The sequence below is a fragment of the Vespa mandarinia genome, chromosome 13 (genome assembly GCF_050613455.1).
Source record: "Vespa mandarinia isolate Hongniang chromosome 13, ASM5061345v1, whole genome shotgun sequence".
Lineage (NCBI taxonomy): Eukaryota > Metazoa > Arthropoda > Insecta > Hymenoptera > Vespidae > Vespa > Vespa mandarinia.
In genome coordinates, this window is record NC_140822.1 from 5383315 (window position 1) to 5396253 (window position 12939).

The 12939-nt window shown below is 31.6% G+C and overlaps 2 protein-coding genes across 4 annotated transcripts; one reads left to right on the forward strand and one right to left on the reverse strand.

Annotated features, from left to right (window-relative positions):
* Positions 1-258: 258 nt before the first annotated feature.
* On the reverse strand, positions 259-8277 carry fab1 (1-phosphatidylinositol 3-phosphate 5-kinase fab1). The gene is made up of 14 exons (XM_035887152.2): positions 8008-8277; positions 7665-7876; positions 7408-7597; positions 7101-7338; positions 6818-7024; positions 6060-6274; positions 5656-5998; positions 5223-5583; positions 4889-5159; positions 2129-4811; positions 1510-2060; positions 1098-1430; positions 873-1034; positions 259-727 (listed from the first exon to the last, which is right to left on the reverse strand). Exons 1-14 carry the CDS (start codon positions 8120-8122, stop codon positions 528-530), a joined length of 6081 nt encoding a protein of 2026 aa, XP_035743045.1. The 5' UTR covers positions 8123-8277; the 3' UTR covers positions 259-527.
* On the forward strand, positions 7780-11758 carry Sec6 (Exocyst complex component Sec6). Of its 3 annotated transcripts, XM_085660825.1 has the most exons (4): positions 7780-7905; positions 8003-8100; positions 8484-9177; positions 9277-11758. In XM_085660825.1, exons 3-4 carry the CDS (start codon positions 8763-8765, stop codon positions 11007-11009), a joined length of 2148 nt encoding a protein of 715 aa, XP_085516951.1. In that variant the 5' UTR covers positions 7780-7905; positions 8003-8100; positions 8484-8762; the 3' UTR covers positions 11010-11758. The 3 variants fall into 3 exon arrangements, with proteins under 3 accessions (XP_085516951.1, XP_035743046.1, XP_035743048.1); XM_035887153.2 differs by having other exon boundaries at positions 8484-11758; XM_035887155.2 differs by having other exon boundaries at positions 8835-11758.
* The last annotated feature ends 1181 nt before the right edge of the window (positions 11759-12939 follow it).

Consider the following 12939-nt stretch of genomic DNA (forward strand, 5'->3'; position numbering starts at 1 on the left):
TAAAACATTAATAATGGTGCTTTCATATATGTGTTATTAAAATTTCATGCATCTCTTTCATTAGACCTTTGTATTAAATGACGACACCATCGTTATTTTCGTTCCGCTTTGAGAATCAATGAGATATTTTTATAAACCGATTATCGGCAACAACAAAAAATCATATATATATATATATATATATATATATATATATATATATATATATATTAATAAATTAATACTATAATTAAAAGAAGATCACAGATGCGTGAGAAATAGATAATAATTTGATACTTATTATTAATTAGAGATTTAATATGTTTTCGATTCAAAAGTTAATCATTATCACGATTGAATCATTCTTTCAATTTCATATTACACACATATATATGTTACATACATACATATATATATATTTATGAAACAGACACGTATATATATATATATGTCTGTTTCATATAGAAAATGTATATACAATCGATATATACCGATGACAATATAGAAAATGTATAATTTTCATTCTCATTCTTGCTCTGTATCTTTCATCAGATTGTTTCAACACCTTTGCCCAGATCAGACCATCTATCTGGTACTGGTAGAAAATAACGATGCATCGCTGCTATAAATCTAGCTCTATATTCTTCCGGTGAGATTATGGTTGGTAATTTTCCTTGACCACCCAATATGCCAGATTTCTTCACCATCGTCTCCAATTTTTTGTCCCACGTGAACGTCCTTATATAATCTAATACAATAGCAATAATTAGTAAATTTTTAATAAAAAATGTGAAACGTGTGTGTGTATGTGTGTGTATGTATGTATGTATGTATGTATATATGTAAGTATGTACGTATGTATGTATGTACACAATAAGAAAAAAGAGACATACCTATTATACCCAAAACAAGTTCGCCTGAACTCGGTTCCAATCCTACTAATAGCGAATAATCCATAACAGAATTATCTGCTAAAAATTTGGTGTCGCTTCTAATCGCTTTATTTAATACAACCTTGGAATGAGATCTGATGTATAAAGGTGAGTCGCAGCTCACTAAACAATTAAAATATAGTTATAAGATAGAATATTATAGCAAGCTTTTTACATGACACCTACTGTTCAATAAATTTTCATCCAACAAAACTAATTCCCCTTCATGATCGATATCATCTGGATTTACCAGTCGATTCCTTATGGATCCTTTCAAATCAAACTTGTCAGTGATCTCTCGATTATAAAATAAATTCTCCATTACCAAAACACTCGTTCTTATTCCATTGTTAGTCGTATCATTTTTGAAAGATACTCTATAAACTCCTACTATCTTTCCTAGTAATGTTGGTTGTTTCATTTGCTGACACTTTTCCATATAAGCAAAGTAATTTGGTGCAAACCTTAAAAATATTTGCATTTCTAATTTGGACATCTCCTTTATAATGAATCGATCGTCTGAAAGTAATTAATCGTTGAGGAAAATATATAGAAATTTGATAAACTTATATTCAATAGTACATGTATTTGAGAATACCTCTACTTTTACAGAAAGCACTTCCACTTTTTCCACCCCTGGCTACCCATTGAACAGTCCTGCTCAAGCTTCTAGTGTATCCATCCTCTCCGCAAGGTAAGACGTTCCTTCTTAAAGCAGCAAACTGAGCTGCAAAATATATCCTACAATAAAAGTTTGTCGTTGTATCGTTGAACTGAACTTCAATGTAATTCTGCTGTTTTATTTGTTTTTTGTCTTCGTCAGTTTCTGTTGAAACATTAACGTTCTGTACCATCGATTCCACACTTAAAACATTCTTATCAGATTCTATTGGACTAGCAGGATTTGGACTGTTGCCTCTTAAGAACGATAATACCGATGGTCTCTTAAAATCTCCTGATTGTGTTAATTCTGAAGAATTCTCCTTGTTCTCAGAAAATTTACGTTTGTACAATGGACTGGAATTCAATTCTGGACCTTTTGTTACACGAAGTAATTCTTGCAGACTATGTTTGTAGTCATGAGAATCTAATGCATAGGCTATTATGGAAGATAATTCTGATTCATAGACCACCACTGGTACAACAGAACTGAAAAAAAGTTAGTGTTATATATTTGATATGTTGCATTTATATTATTTTAATCAAGTAATATCTACCCAAGTGGAAGTAAAGTATGTTCCAATGGGCCTAATGGATTAGCTATTGGTTGAGTTACTGGAATAGAAGGCAATAATTGAGACAAGATCGTCTTCTTTTTTTTCTTTTTATCAGGCATGTCTTCCGATGTTAAAGGTAAAACATCCGAATAAGATCTCTGATGCATTTTAGGTGATCCCTGCACGATAATAATATCTTCAGGATTATTGATCTCTGGAATTTCATTATCAGAATTTTCCATGATATCTATACTCTGCAAATCGTTCTGTATCACTGCAATTGCATCCACTGCATTATAATCAGCTGACATTGGACTTAGATCTTCCAATTGTGATTCCGATGCCGTATCCTCTGTTATATATCCATCAGTATCTATCATACCACTACTACCAGTTGTCATAGATCGTTCAGTGAACTTTCTCGTTCGTTCATCTTTCTTTTTAGTTGAAATCTCTAAAATCCTTGTGTTCCAGGTAGACACAGCTTCAGAAATCAATCTTTTTAATATGACAATACCATCTTCGATTCTATACATAAGAGCTTGTACCTGCTTTTCTGAAATCTTCCCTTCGAGTTTTTTATTTTCTAAAGTCGGTGAGGTTAATTTCAATTGTATCTCCTCTATTTTATTCTTGAAATACTGTTGATCTTTCATCATCTGTTGCTTAGCAGTATTTATACTTTCAATGTCTGTTTGCAATGAACTTAACTTTTCTCTTATACATGTAAAAACATCGTCCCCTTTTAAAGCCAAGGTTTTCATCTCTTCGATAACATTAGCATGTTGTTTTGCATCATAAATAATATTTATAACAGGTGGTGGTAAAGAAATCTCCCACTGAGAGATCTTTGTATACTTGAACACGGCTAGCATATTTTTCCTCGTGAAATACTGATAATGATCATGATGGAGAGAATGTTGACAATTTTCAGCATCCCTTCTTGTATATGCACTACCATGAAATCTTAATTCAAGATATTTAGCAAATGATAAAGACCAAGTATCATCTGACATTGGTACGACAGGTGAAACACTTTTACATTTTATACACTTGCTCCACATAAGAATTTGATTAGTATTTTCCTGACCGAAAGGTTCAGAATTCATTTCTCTTAAACCAATTCGTACACAGCCACCATCATGAGCAAATCGTCTTACATGTTGAGCTATTTGCGCTCGACAAGTTTTAGCACGACACTTGTATTCTGAAGTTAAGCAATAACGTTCTAGAAAACATCCCAATGCTATATCATTTCGCCCATACAGATCCATGTTAACAGTCCAAGGATATACACAAAAAGATGGAGTATTGTTGCTAGTATGTGACAAGCTACAAAACAATACGGACAAACGTTGATGGTTAACAGGATCCAAACAATCTGGCCATGTAGATTTTGGCTCAGTAGTTTCTGCTTGTACGTTTTGCTGTTGTCTTTCTATTACAACATTGTTCGTTGGATATAATCGACTTCCACAAGCTCTGAAATGTGCTAGAAGTGCCTGAACTTCTTTACTTTCAACATCGGTTGTTAATTTTGCTTCTATGAATGGATGCCTAGGTTTAAGTTTTAAATTTAACAGAGGTTTATCAGGTACATTTTGTTCCACAGAAACGCTACTAGTCCTTGTTTCTTTTGTTTTATCTAAGAACTGTTCGGAATAATAGATTTCTTTCGGAAAAAAGGTTCTTAAAATACAATTTCTTCCAGGTTCGGTCTCTAAATAAGGTACTGAAAATTTTAAATAAGGTGACATGCTTAGAACTGTACCCTCTAAAGCTTTCTTAAACTTATTTAACAATGGTAAGTCAGCAACACTTAAGCACTGCCCATTTGGACTAGTCTGATCAAAGACATCTTCTTCATCTTCGTTTAAATATTGATGCAGTGGATCACTATGATCACTAATAGATTCACCATAAATGCGTTTCTCTTCTATATATCTTGATACATTACTTTGCTCTTCTGATTTTAAGTCCAGATTGTTTCCAGAATTATATATATCATTTTGTATATCTATGTTATCTCTGACGGTACTCAAAGTAACATTCAAATCGCTATCATGAGTACTGTCTTTAGATTGATCTAAGTTTTTTGAATTATTCGTATTGGATCGGATCTTTGTTTTAAATAATTTCAAAGTATCATAAGGATCACAGTCCTCGTTCAATATAGAAGATATCTGCTTAAGCGCAGCTGAGTTCAATAAATTATCATTTCCATTGGGATTTTCTATATCTTCATCTTTTACAGACGTGTTGTGATTAATTGGACATGTATTATCTATACTCTCCCCATTGTTAGAGATATTTCTACTATCATAAATTTGTAATAATTTTGTATTTTCTTTGGTATTCATGCTTTCGTTATTTTCGATATTCGACGAAGTCTCAATGCTATCTTTTCCTTTGGTAGCTAATAATTGTACACTACTATCGCTATCCGAAGTATTCTTCTTGAATGTTTCATCCAAGAAAGAGTTGTCTTTTGGAGAAGGTGGTCTGGCGAATTCATCCATGAGAAAAGATTTTTCCAGACGCCAGGAATATGCAGCGAATATCATCATAGATGTAACATTTTTAACCTTCTTCAATTCTGGTAAAGATCCACCTCGTAGTAGGATGGTAGATCCCAAATGTGCGTTTGCACAGCCCTCAAAATACATCAACGTTTTTATCCCATCTATTAAATCAAAAAAATAAAAGTTTTTATCATGTATTTTATTATTCATATCAAATCAAACAATAAAATAAACTCACTTTGATCATTAGGAAAATTACGTAAATAAAATTTTTTACATGTACCAAGCATATAACGAGCACTAATATGAGCATCAACAGTTTTTACAATATTTGCACCAGTACATCTGGCTATTCGTTCTAGTACACTTAACTTAACATTTAAAATAAGAGTAACACCACATTCCCTGAGTCTATCTTGTGCTAATCTAGAGACAGATCGATGAACGAGAACTATGTCAGGTCCAAGAGCAGTAATTCTAGCTACTGTATGACCCAAGTACTCGTTCTCCTGTAATTACTTTTGTTATTTTTACATAAATAGAGTCTGTCGAAGAGATAAGTATATGTTTACCTGCATCATCACAGGTTCCAAACTTAATAATTTGCCTTCTACACGTTGATACATTAGTCCACATTGTAGTAACAAAATTTTTGGATGAGCAATCATCGCATTCATTCCACGGTGAGCTACATTTTTAGTACAGACTACTCCTGATACTATTTCACAATCATCTCTGCTGCCTCCAGTACATTTTTTTATCTGTACATAATGTCGAATGTCTAAATCGTCAGCATTGTGATTTAAATCAGGCTTGACGTGATCCACTATTTGATGTGCAATGTTTAATATAACTTCAGACCAAATTTGAGATAAACCTTCTTTGTTAAGAAGTTGTTTGATCAATGAGTCTTCGTGCTGCTTATATACAGAACTGTAATAAATAAAAATGTCAATTTTTTTAATTATATTTATCTTTCAATCTTCTGTTTTATATTTTACTTACGTTAAACAGTTGTAGGCACTCATTTCTCCAAATGCAGTTCTAAGATTAGTCATCTTATGCCAACCACTCTTTTCTTTGATTTCTTGTACTTGAAACGTATCACTTAAAAGATCATCGGATACTTTAAAGTTACACTCATGAGATTTTATGTTTACCTCTTTCTGTTCGGTAACTCCATCATTACTGTCTATCGAAATTGTTGTTAAATCTTCAGACGTTGGTCTTTTCAACGTAACAGTCGATGCTTCTAGATTTAAATCTAAATAAAAGCTTGAACTTGAGGATGGTAAACGACCACTAATTTGTTGAACCGAATTAGTTGGTTTCGATTCGCTTTCAGAATCTAAAATAAGTACATACAATATAATATAATTATTTATATAAAAATAATAGATAATAATTACCTGTGGTTGAATCATGTTGAGGTATAGTATTTACCCAAGCAGGTTCTTGTGCATCGCATGTAGTTTGATTTTCCGTTAATAAATCTGTACTTTGCATTTGAGATAATTGGACTGGTTTAAATATTGCTGCGGTATCACTAAAAACGTTCTCGGAAGTAATAGGTTCTATAAAACCTGCTTCAAGTAATGCTTGACCTATAGCAGTAGCTTGTACCCTATAGAATATTAATTATTTATTAAGAATTGTTTATTCCTTTGGCTACCAGGCTCATCTATGCCATATATGCAAAGATTGCCTAAACCAATTTGATACGCACGTTTCTATAAATTACTTCAATAAGAGGAAAATATCAATTTTCTGAAGGGAAATTATAGTATTTATTTTTTCTTAAACGAATCAAATATTAAGTTTTCGGTACTTTTGTTTTCTATTACAAATTGATTTGATATTATGAATCAACTAATCCGAATATTATAAGTGAAAAAAGTCAGTAAAACGTTTCGATTTTAATAAGCGACAGTACACGAAAGACTGAAGAAGAAAGGAGCGATGCATTAACAGATAAAAGAGAAATACAATACTAGGTAGAGATAATAACTCATTTGAGTAAAAGCCCCTTAATTCTTAGAAGAGCAATAATCTGAATGTAAATATATGGAATAGGTTCGTGGCAATTTTCGTATAGGTACTGAAGGCCGATAAATCGGTCCACTGGCAGCCAAAAGGTTAAATATATTATGATCTATTACTATTATACCTGGTTGCTGCTTTATTCTGCGCAATCATCCAATTTACTAATTCACTTGCTATGAAACAATTATGGTAACTTTTCAAACGAATTCTGTGGGTTTGTAATAAAATTGCCTGGCTTGATCTGAATAACTCTTCATAAATCATTCTTAGTGATGCTGAATTTTGAAGAACAAGTGAACATTCTTGTGATGTTAAATAACTATTCGCCGATCTAAATCATATGTTTATTAAATAATATTAAATAAATGATCATAATTTTGTGTTGAAGATAAGATAATGAAGTATACCGTCCAACAGCATATTTTTCTTCCATATAGCCAACACTTGGTTTTCTACAAATGGAAGTTTCACCTTCCGTACATTCGGATGAGTTTTTCTGAGTTAAAGGCGGTGAATCATTACCATATTTAACTTGGAGATCTTCCTGTAGTGCTTTAAGATCTGCCGATAAATCGCTTCTCATGTCTGATGATTGCAAATACGACAAAACCACTTTGCAACAGTATGTACATACTCTGAGGTCACCTATGAAAAACTATTATTATAATAAAATGTTTCAATAAAAAACAATGTCAAACTATAATATTTCTATACCTGTACATCCCATAATTTTTCCAGGAATTTGATCAGAACAACATTTTGAACAAAATATTTGTCCACAAACGCGACAATGATGTCTTCTACGAAAAGTTGTAAATCTTTCACCACATTCGTAACATTGTTTGCTTACGCTATCTGGCATCCAGTAACTTCTAAGTTCAGAATCTTTATATGACCTTAGATTCTATAATTAATATATTATGTCAATACATTTAATTAAAACTATATAATAGTAACAAAGAAAAACATACGCTGCTTTTGGAAGCTACGATATTTCTTATACGTTTTAAAACACTTGGTAAACTACGACCCTCATGTGTATCTAAGGGAAAATTAATTATACTAGAACTATCTTCTTCCGGTGTTTTTTCTGTACTTTGCGATTGCTTCCAAGAATCAGAATCAGATGAACTTTGCTCGTCATTATTAGAAGAGATAATGGAATCGTCAGCATTTTGTGGACCTTCAAGATATGAATAGTATTTATTTAAAGTATGATATACACATCATATTCGTAAAAAGAACTTAATCATTTTAAAACACACTGCAATATATATTAAAGTAATTATGAAAAATTACAATTATATAGCTTACTCTTGGCAAAGCTGAAAAATTTGGAAAAAAGTGAGGCAACAACAGGTTGACTTTCCTCTGGACTCAACGGGGCAAATTCTGTCAACTTTGACGGTGAGTTCATATTTTTATTCATTTTCTTTTAATTTATGCTATCTATCTATATACATTTTTAAATAAAACTTTACACAAGACACTCCTCCGTGAAACTACATCATTATTGATAACATTTGTACTGATACTAGAGTTTTTGACAACAGCTTAAATAAAAGCGCCATCTTGAACCTATTCATAAAATTCGCGTTACTTGAATACGTATCCTAACCTAAATGCGTATCCTCATTGGTTATACTTCCTAACATATGTTATATTTTATGAGTGTTGATTGGTCAATTTTATTATTGCACATTTAAACAGTATAAATGGCATCAGTTGAAATTATCCAATAAGAAAAAAGATATTTGTGAATATTGTAATTTTACTTGTATGATGCATAGACAGATGACACACCTTCCCACATCGTGATTTCGAAAATATTTGGAAACATTTTCAACACATTGTATGACAGTAACGCACATACGTAACCTGTTTCGATAAGTGTATACACAATCAATTTAATTTAATTATTTTAATCGTGAAAGAATATCTTTTATTTTTAATTATCAAGGAATGTATAATGGTTGTCGAATAACCTCGTAAAACATTTATGATTATATCATAATAAGAAATGAGATAAATTTATTATATGATTTGTATGTGTTAAATATAGTTAAGAAATGGAAGATTTACAGAAATTAGAGGAGGAAGCTAAGGTAAGAGGTACACAACATGTAACAAATATGTTGCAGAGACCTGGGCAATTAGAAAAAATTGAAGCATATAAACGTAGAATAAGCAGAAAAAAAGCTTCTGTAGAAACTATGCTTAAAAGTGCAATGCAAAGTCAATTAGATGGTATTAGAGTTGGTTTTGAACAATTGCAAAGTTCTCTTGAAAGTATAACTACTATAAAAGAAGAATTAATGGAGATAGAAAAATTGTTTAGTATCGTACCAGAGCTTAGTATTAAGTTGCAACCAGTTCAAGATGAAAATATGCGTCATTCTCAATATGTAACTGCTAAGGAAAATTTGAAACATATATTTACGGTACCTGAAAGCGTGGAGAAGACTAAACAATGGATAAATGAAGGTAAGCTTCTACACGCGCATCAAAGTTTAATGGATCTAGAAAATTCTAGAGACGATTTACTCTATGAATTACATAAGCTTCCAAATCAATCGATGGCAGATACCATTATGCTAAAGGCTTACTTCGAGGATGTAGAAATATTATCACAATTAATGGAAAAACAAATCAGACTTGTTTTAAGCCGTACTTTAAATACGGTAAGAAAAGAACCAACTGTTATAGTAACCGCGTTAAGGATCATAGAGAGGGAAGAGAAAGCAGATCATTTTGCAATTCAAAGGCACAGACAAAGTGGTTTTATGCCACCTGGAAGACCAAAATGTTGGAAAAATATGGCAATGAAAATATTGGAGAAGTCAGTAGCAAATAGAATCGAAGGTACTCATGTTGAGGAAAGAGCTGATAATAAAATGTGGTTGGTAAGGTATTTAGAACTCACTAGACTTTTAATTCTTGAAGATTTGAGAGTAGTTAAAACACTTTGCGGCCCGTGCTTTCCACCATGGTGGAATATTGTAAATACATTTGTAAAAATGTATCATACTAGTTTATCCCAACATTTAAAAGACATAATTACTAACGGTTTAGAAGGAAACGAGTATGTATCTTTGTTGGCTTGGATTATGAATACATATACAGGACCGGAATTAATGAAACATCCAGAATTAAATATAGATCCAAGAGATATTGGACCTTTGTTAAGTTCTGAAATGATAAATGATCTACAACAGAGATATTTGAAAAATATGTGTCAAAATTATGAAGATTGGATGAAAAAGACTTTAGAAACGGAAAAAGTTGATTGGTGGAGTGGAGTTCTACCAGAAAGTAGCACCGAAGAAGCTTATTATCATACTGCTGCACCCGTTATTATATATCAAATGATCGACCAAAATCTTCAAGTTACAAAAACGATTAGTTCTAATTTAACAGCTCAAGCTTTGATCCTTTGCATAGAACAAGTTACTAAATATGGTTTCATGTATCGACAGGCAATATTAGAATTTAAAAGTAAACATTTTGAAGACAGAAGTCGCGTACCTTACTTTACTCATCATATGATTACTATTGTTAATAATTGTCTACAGTTTACAGAATTGGCTCAACAAATAAAACAGATCTATTGGGTTCCTAATACAAGTGGTGATGCCACTGTAAAGTTTGAAAACCTTTTAGCTCATTATCAACAACTTAGAAACGAAGCAGCTGCTATTTTATTGGAGGAATCCTTTCTTGATTTAGAACTTCATTTTCAAGATTTGATTACATCAAAGTGGTTGCAATCGTCTATTCCAATTGCAACCATATGCGTTACCCTAGAGGATTACTTTCAAGATTATAATCATCTCAGTTCAAAAAACTTTGAGTATGTTATAATGGAAGCGCAAAATCTTATAGCAAAGCGTTATATATCAGCCATGTTCCAACGAAAAATATCCTTTAAGACCTACGACGAATGTTTAACTTGTACTTCAAAGATAATAACGGAAGCTGATAAATTAAAAAATTTCTTTGTTAAAATAGCACCTAAAGTAGGTAATTACAATTCACCTTTTGAGATAATCAAACGTCTTGCTGAGGTATTGCGATGTGAAGATTCAGAAATTCTTTCTCTTGATTTACATTCATTAGTGGAGAAATATCCTGATATGACGGAAGATCATTTAGTCAGATTACTTAGCCTTAGAGGAGATATTCCACGAGGTGAAGCTAGAGAGAAGGTGTCTTATATCTTAGAGGCTCAACGCAATCGAAAGACATCACAAACTATAACCAATAGTATATTTAAGCAAATAATGATACAAGACAGCTTCCTTAGTTGGAAACCTTGAAACTGCAAAGATATGTTTAGATCAAACGCAATATAAATTTTTTTAAATGTAAAACATAGTAAATTCAGCATAAAAATTTAAGTTAATACTTAAATTACTATTATACTGATTCGCGGTAGGCCTTTAAAAAAAGAAAAACAAATTTGCTATTTTGTTGTCCATATTAATCGCTTGTATATGATTTGCTTTTGTATGAGTGAAGAAAATTGAAATTTAAAAATCCTATTTAAGAAGATGGTATAATAATGATCGTGAAGTTAGATTATATTTGTTATGTAATAATATTAATAATAATAATAATAATAATAATAATAATAATAATAATAATAATAATAATAATAATAATAATAATAATAATAATAATAATAATTTGCTTCGCGTTACTTAGTGCAATCTCGCGAAATTTTATTGACTTGCCATCTACCTCACAATGACTGATGTAGCTTCAATAATAATAATAATAATAATAATAATAACGATAATATAATGAATACTAATAAATTCCACTGCCTTTGTACAAGATTTGTAACATAAATATGTATATTATATATTGGTAGATAAATGTGATTAAACGTGAAATCGATACAAAAGGAAATATTAAACAGAGGGAATATTGAATAGAAGAAATTTTTAGTTAACTAAGAAGCCATTGTACTTTAACCCCTAATAGAAAAAATTTATATTATTCAATATAATTGTATATGTGCGATGCCGTTAAGTTTTGTTTATATCTATTTATTGCAGCATGTATAAACAAAACAATTATAATTCAAGAAATAATATATATTTTTATTTATACTGTATTTTCATTACTCATACTTGATAATTTGTATTTTTTCTTTTTTTTTCTTCGAGAGACGAAGAGGTTACGTCTTTTTTATAACCATAGAGATAACCATTCAGATATTTTTACAGAATGAAATAAAAAAAAAACATTTAAAATGGACATTCGTTCTCAGAAGATATCTAATTATTGGGAAAGCAAAAGAATACTAAAAAGGTAATCGATATATTTTAATTATATTATTCTGCATTACAGACATACGCCTACTTCTAATCATTCGATGATAACAAAACATTTATCTACCGAGATCAAAGTTCCAAATTTCCATTAATTTATCGAGTCTAATCAGTTGAATCTGCCGCCATATCTATATAATATAATTATAATTAACAGTAAATTAATTATAAAAAAATTATTATCGACGACTTATGTGAATAAAAAAGAATTTGATAATGGTTCGAAACCAATCCATTAATTATCAATGTTCGATTATAAAAGCCTTACACTTTAACGATTCATTACTTCACCTTACAAGCATAATAATAATAATCTATGAAAATATCTAACATTTTAACTACCCATGATTGTCCTCGTAGAATAAAGGAAAAGTATCATTCTGGAGTCATTCGCTCGTTTTAAAGTACATCGATGTCTACCCTGCCGAAAGCCATACTCCGTAACACCTTTGTAATTCACACACATACGTATACACGAATAGAGCCATATCAGCCAACAAAGGTAATTCGACCAATGAGAATTTTGTATCAAAACCGCAGGAAGAAAAAGAAATCAGAAATCTTCTCTCTCATCCTTCCGTTCCGATAGCTTGACCAATAGCAATACTAATGTAAAACAGACTGAAAACGAACGGACCAATCACCGGCGTCATCGATAAACGAAATCATCTGATTGGTCAAAAGACTCACAGTCTTTGATAGGCGTGTCGAATGGGCGTAAATGTAGTTAAAATAACCACGCCTACTAGTTTTCGTTCAATCAGGTTAGAGTCGACCAATGACACGATGGTAACGCTCGTCTGACAACGTGGCCTTGGTCGACGCCCCTGCATTTCTCTTGGCTAACTAACAGCGTTTCCCCGCATTCGAGAGTCGGCGCGTCGATGTCAGCCACTCGGCCAGCAAGTCC

What these genes read in the sequence shown, in the direction of transcription:
- fab1 (XM_035887152.2), bottom strand. Translation starts at nt 8,122, where the DNA reads ATGAATAAAAATATGAACTCACCGTCAAAGTTGACAGAATTTGCCCCG. An exon ending in CATACTTTACTTCCACTTGG is followed by an intron (nt 2,061 to 2,128) that starts GTAGATATTACT and finishes ACTTTTTTTCAG; the next exon opens with TTCTGTTGTACCAGTGGTGG. An exon ending in ACTTGTTTTGGGTATAATAG is followed by an intron (nt 728 to 872) that starts GTATGTCTCTTT and finishes CTATTGTATTAG; the next exon opens with ATTATATAAGGACGTTCACG.
- Sec6 (XM_035887153.2), top strand. Translation starts at nt 8,763, where the DNA reads ATGGAAGATTTACAGAAATTAGAGGAGGAAGCTAAGGTAAGAGGTACA.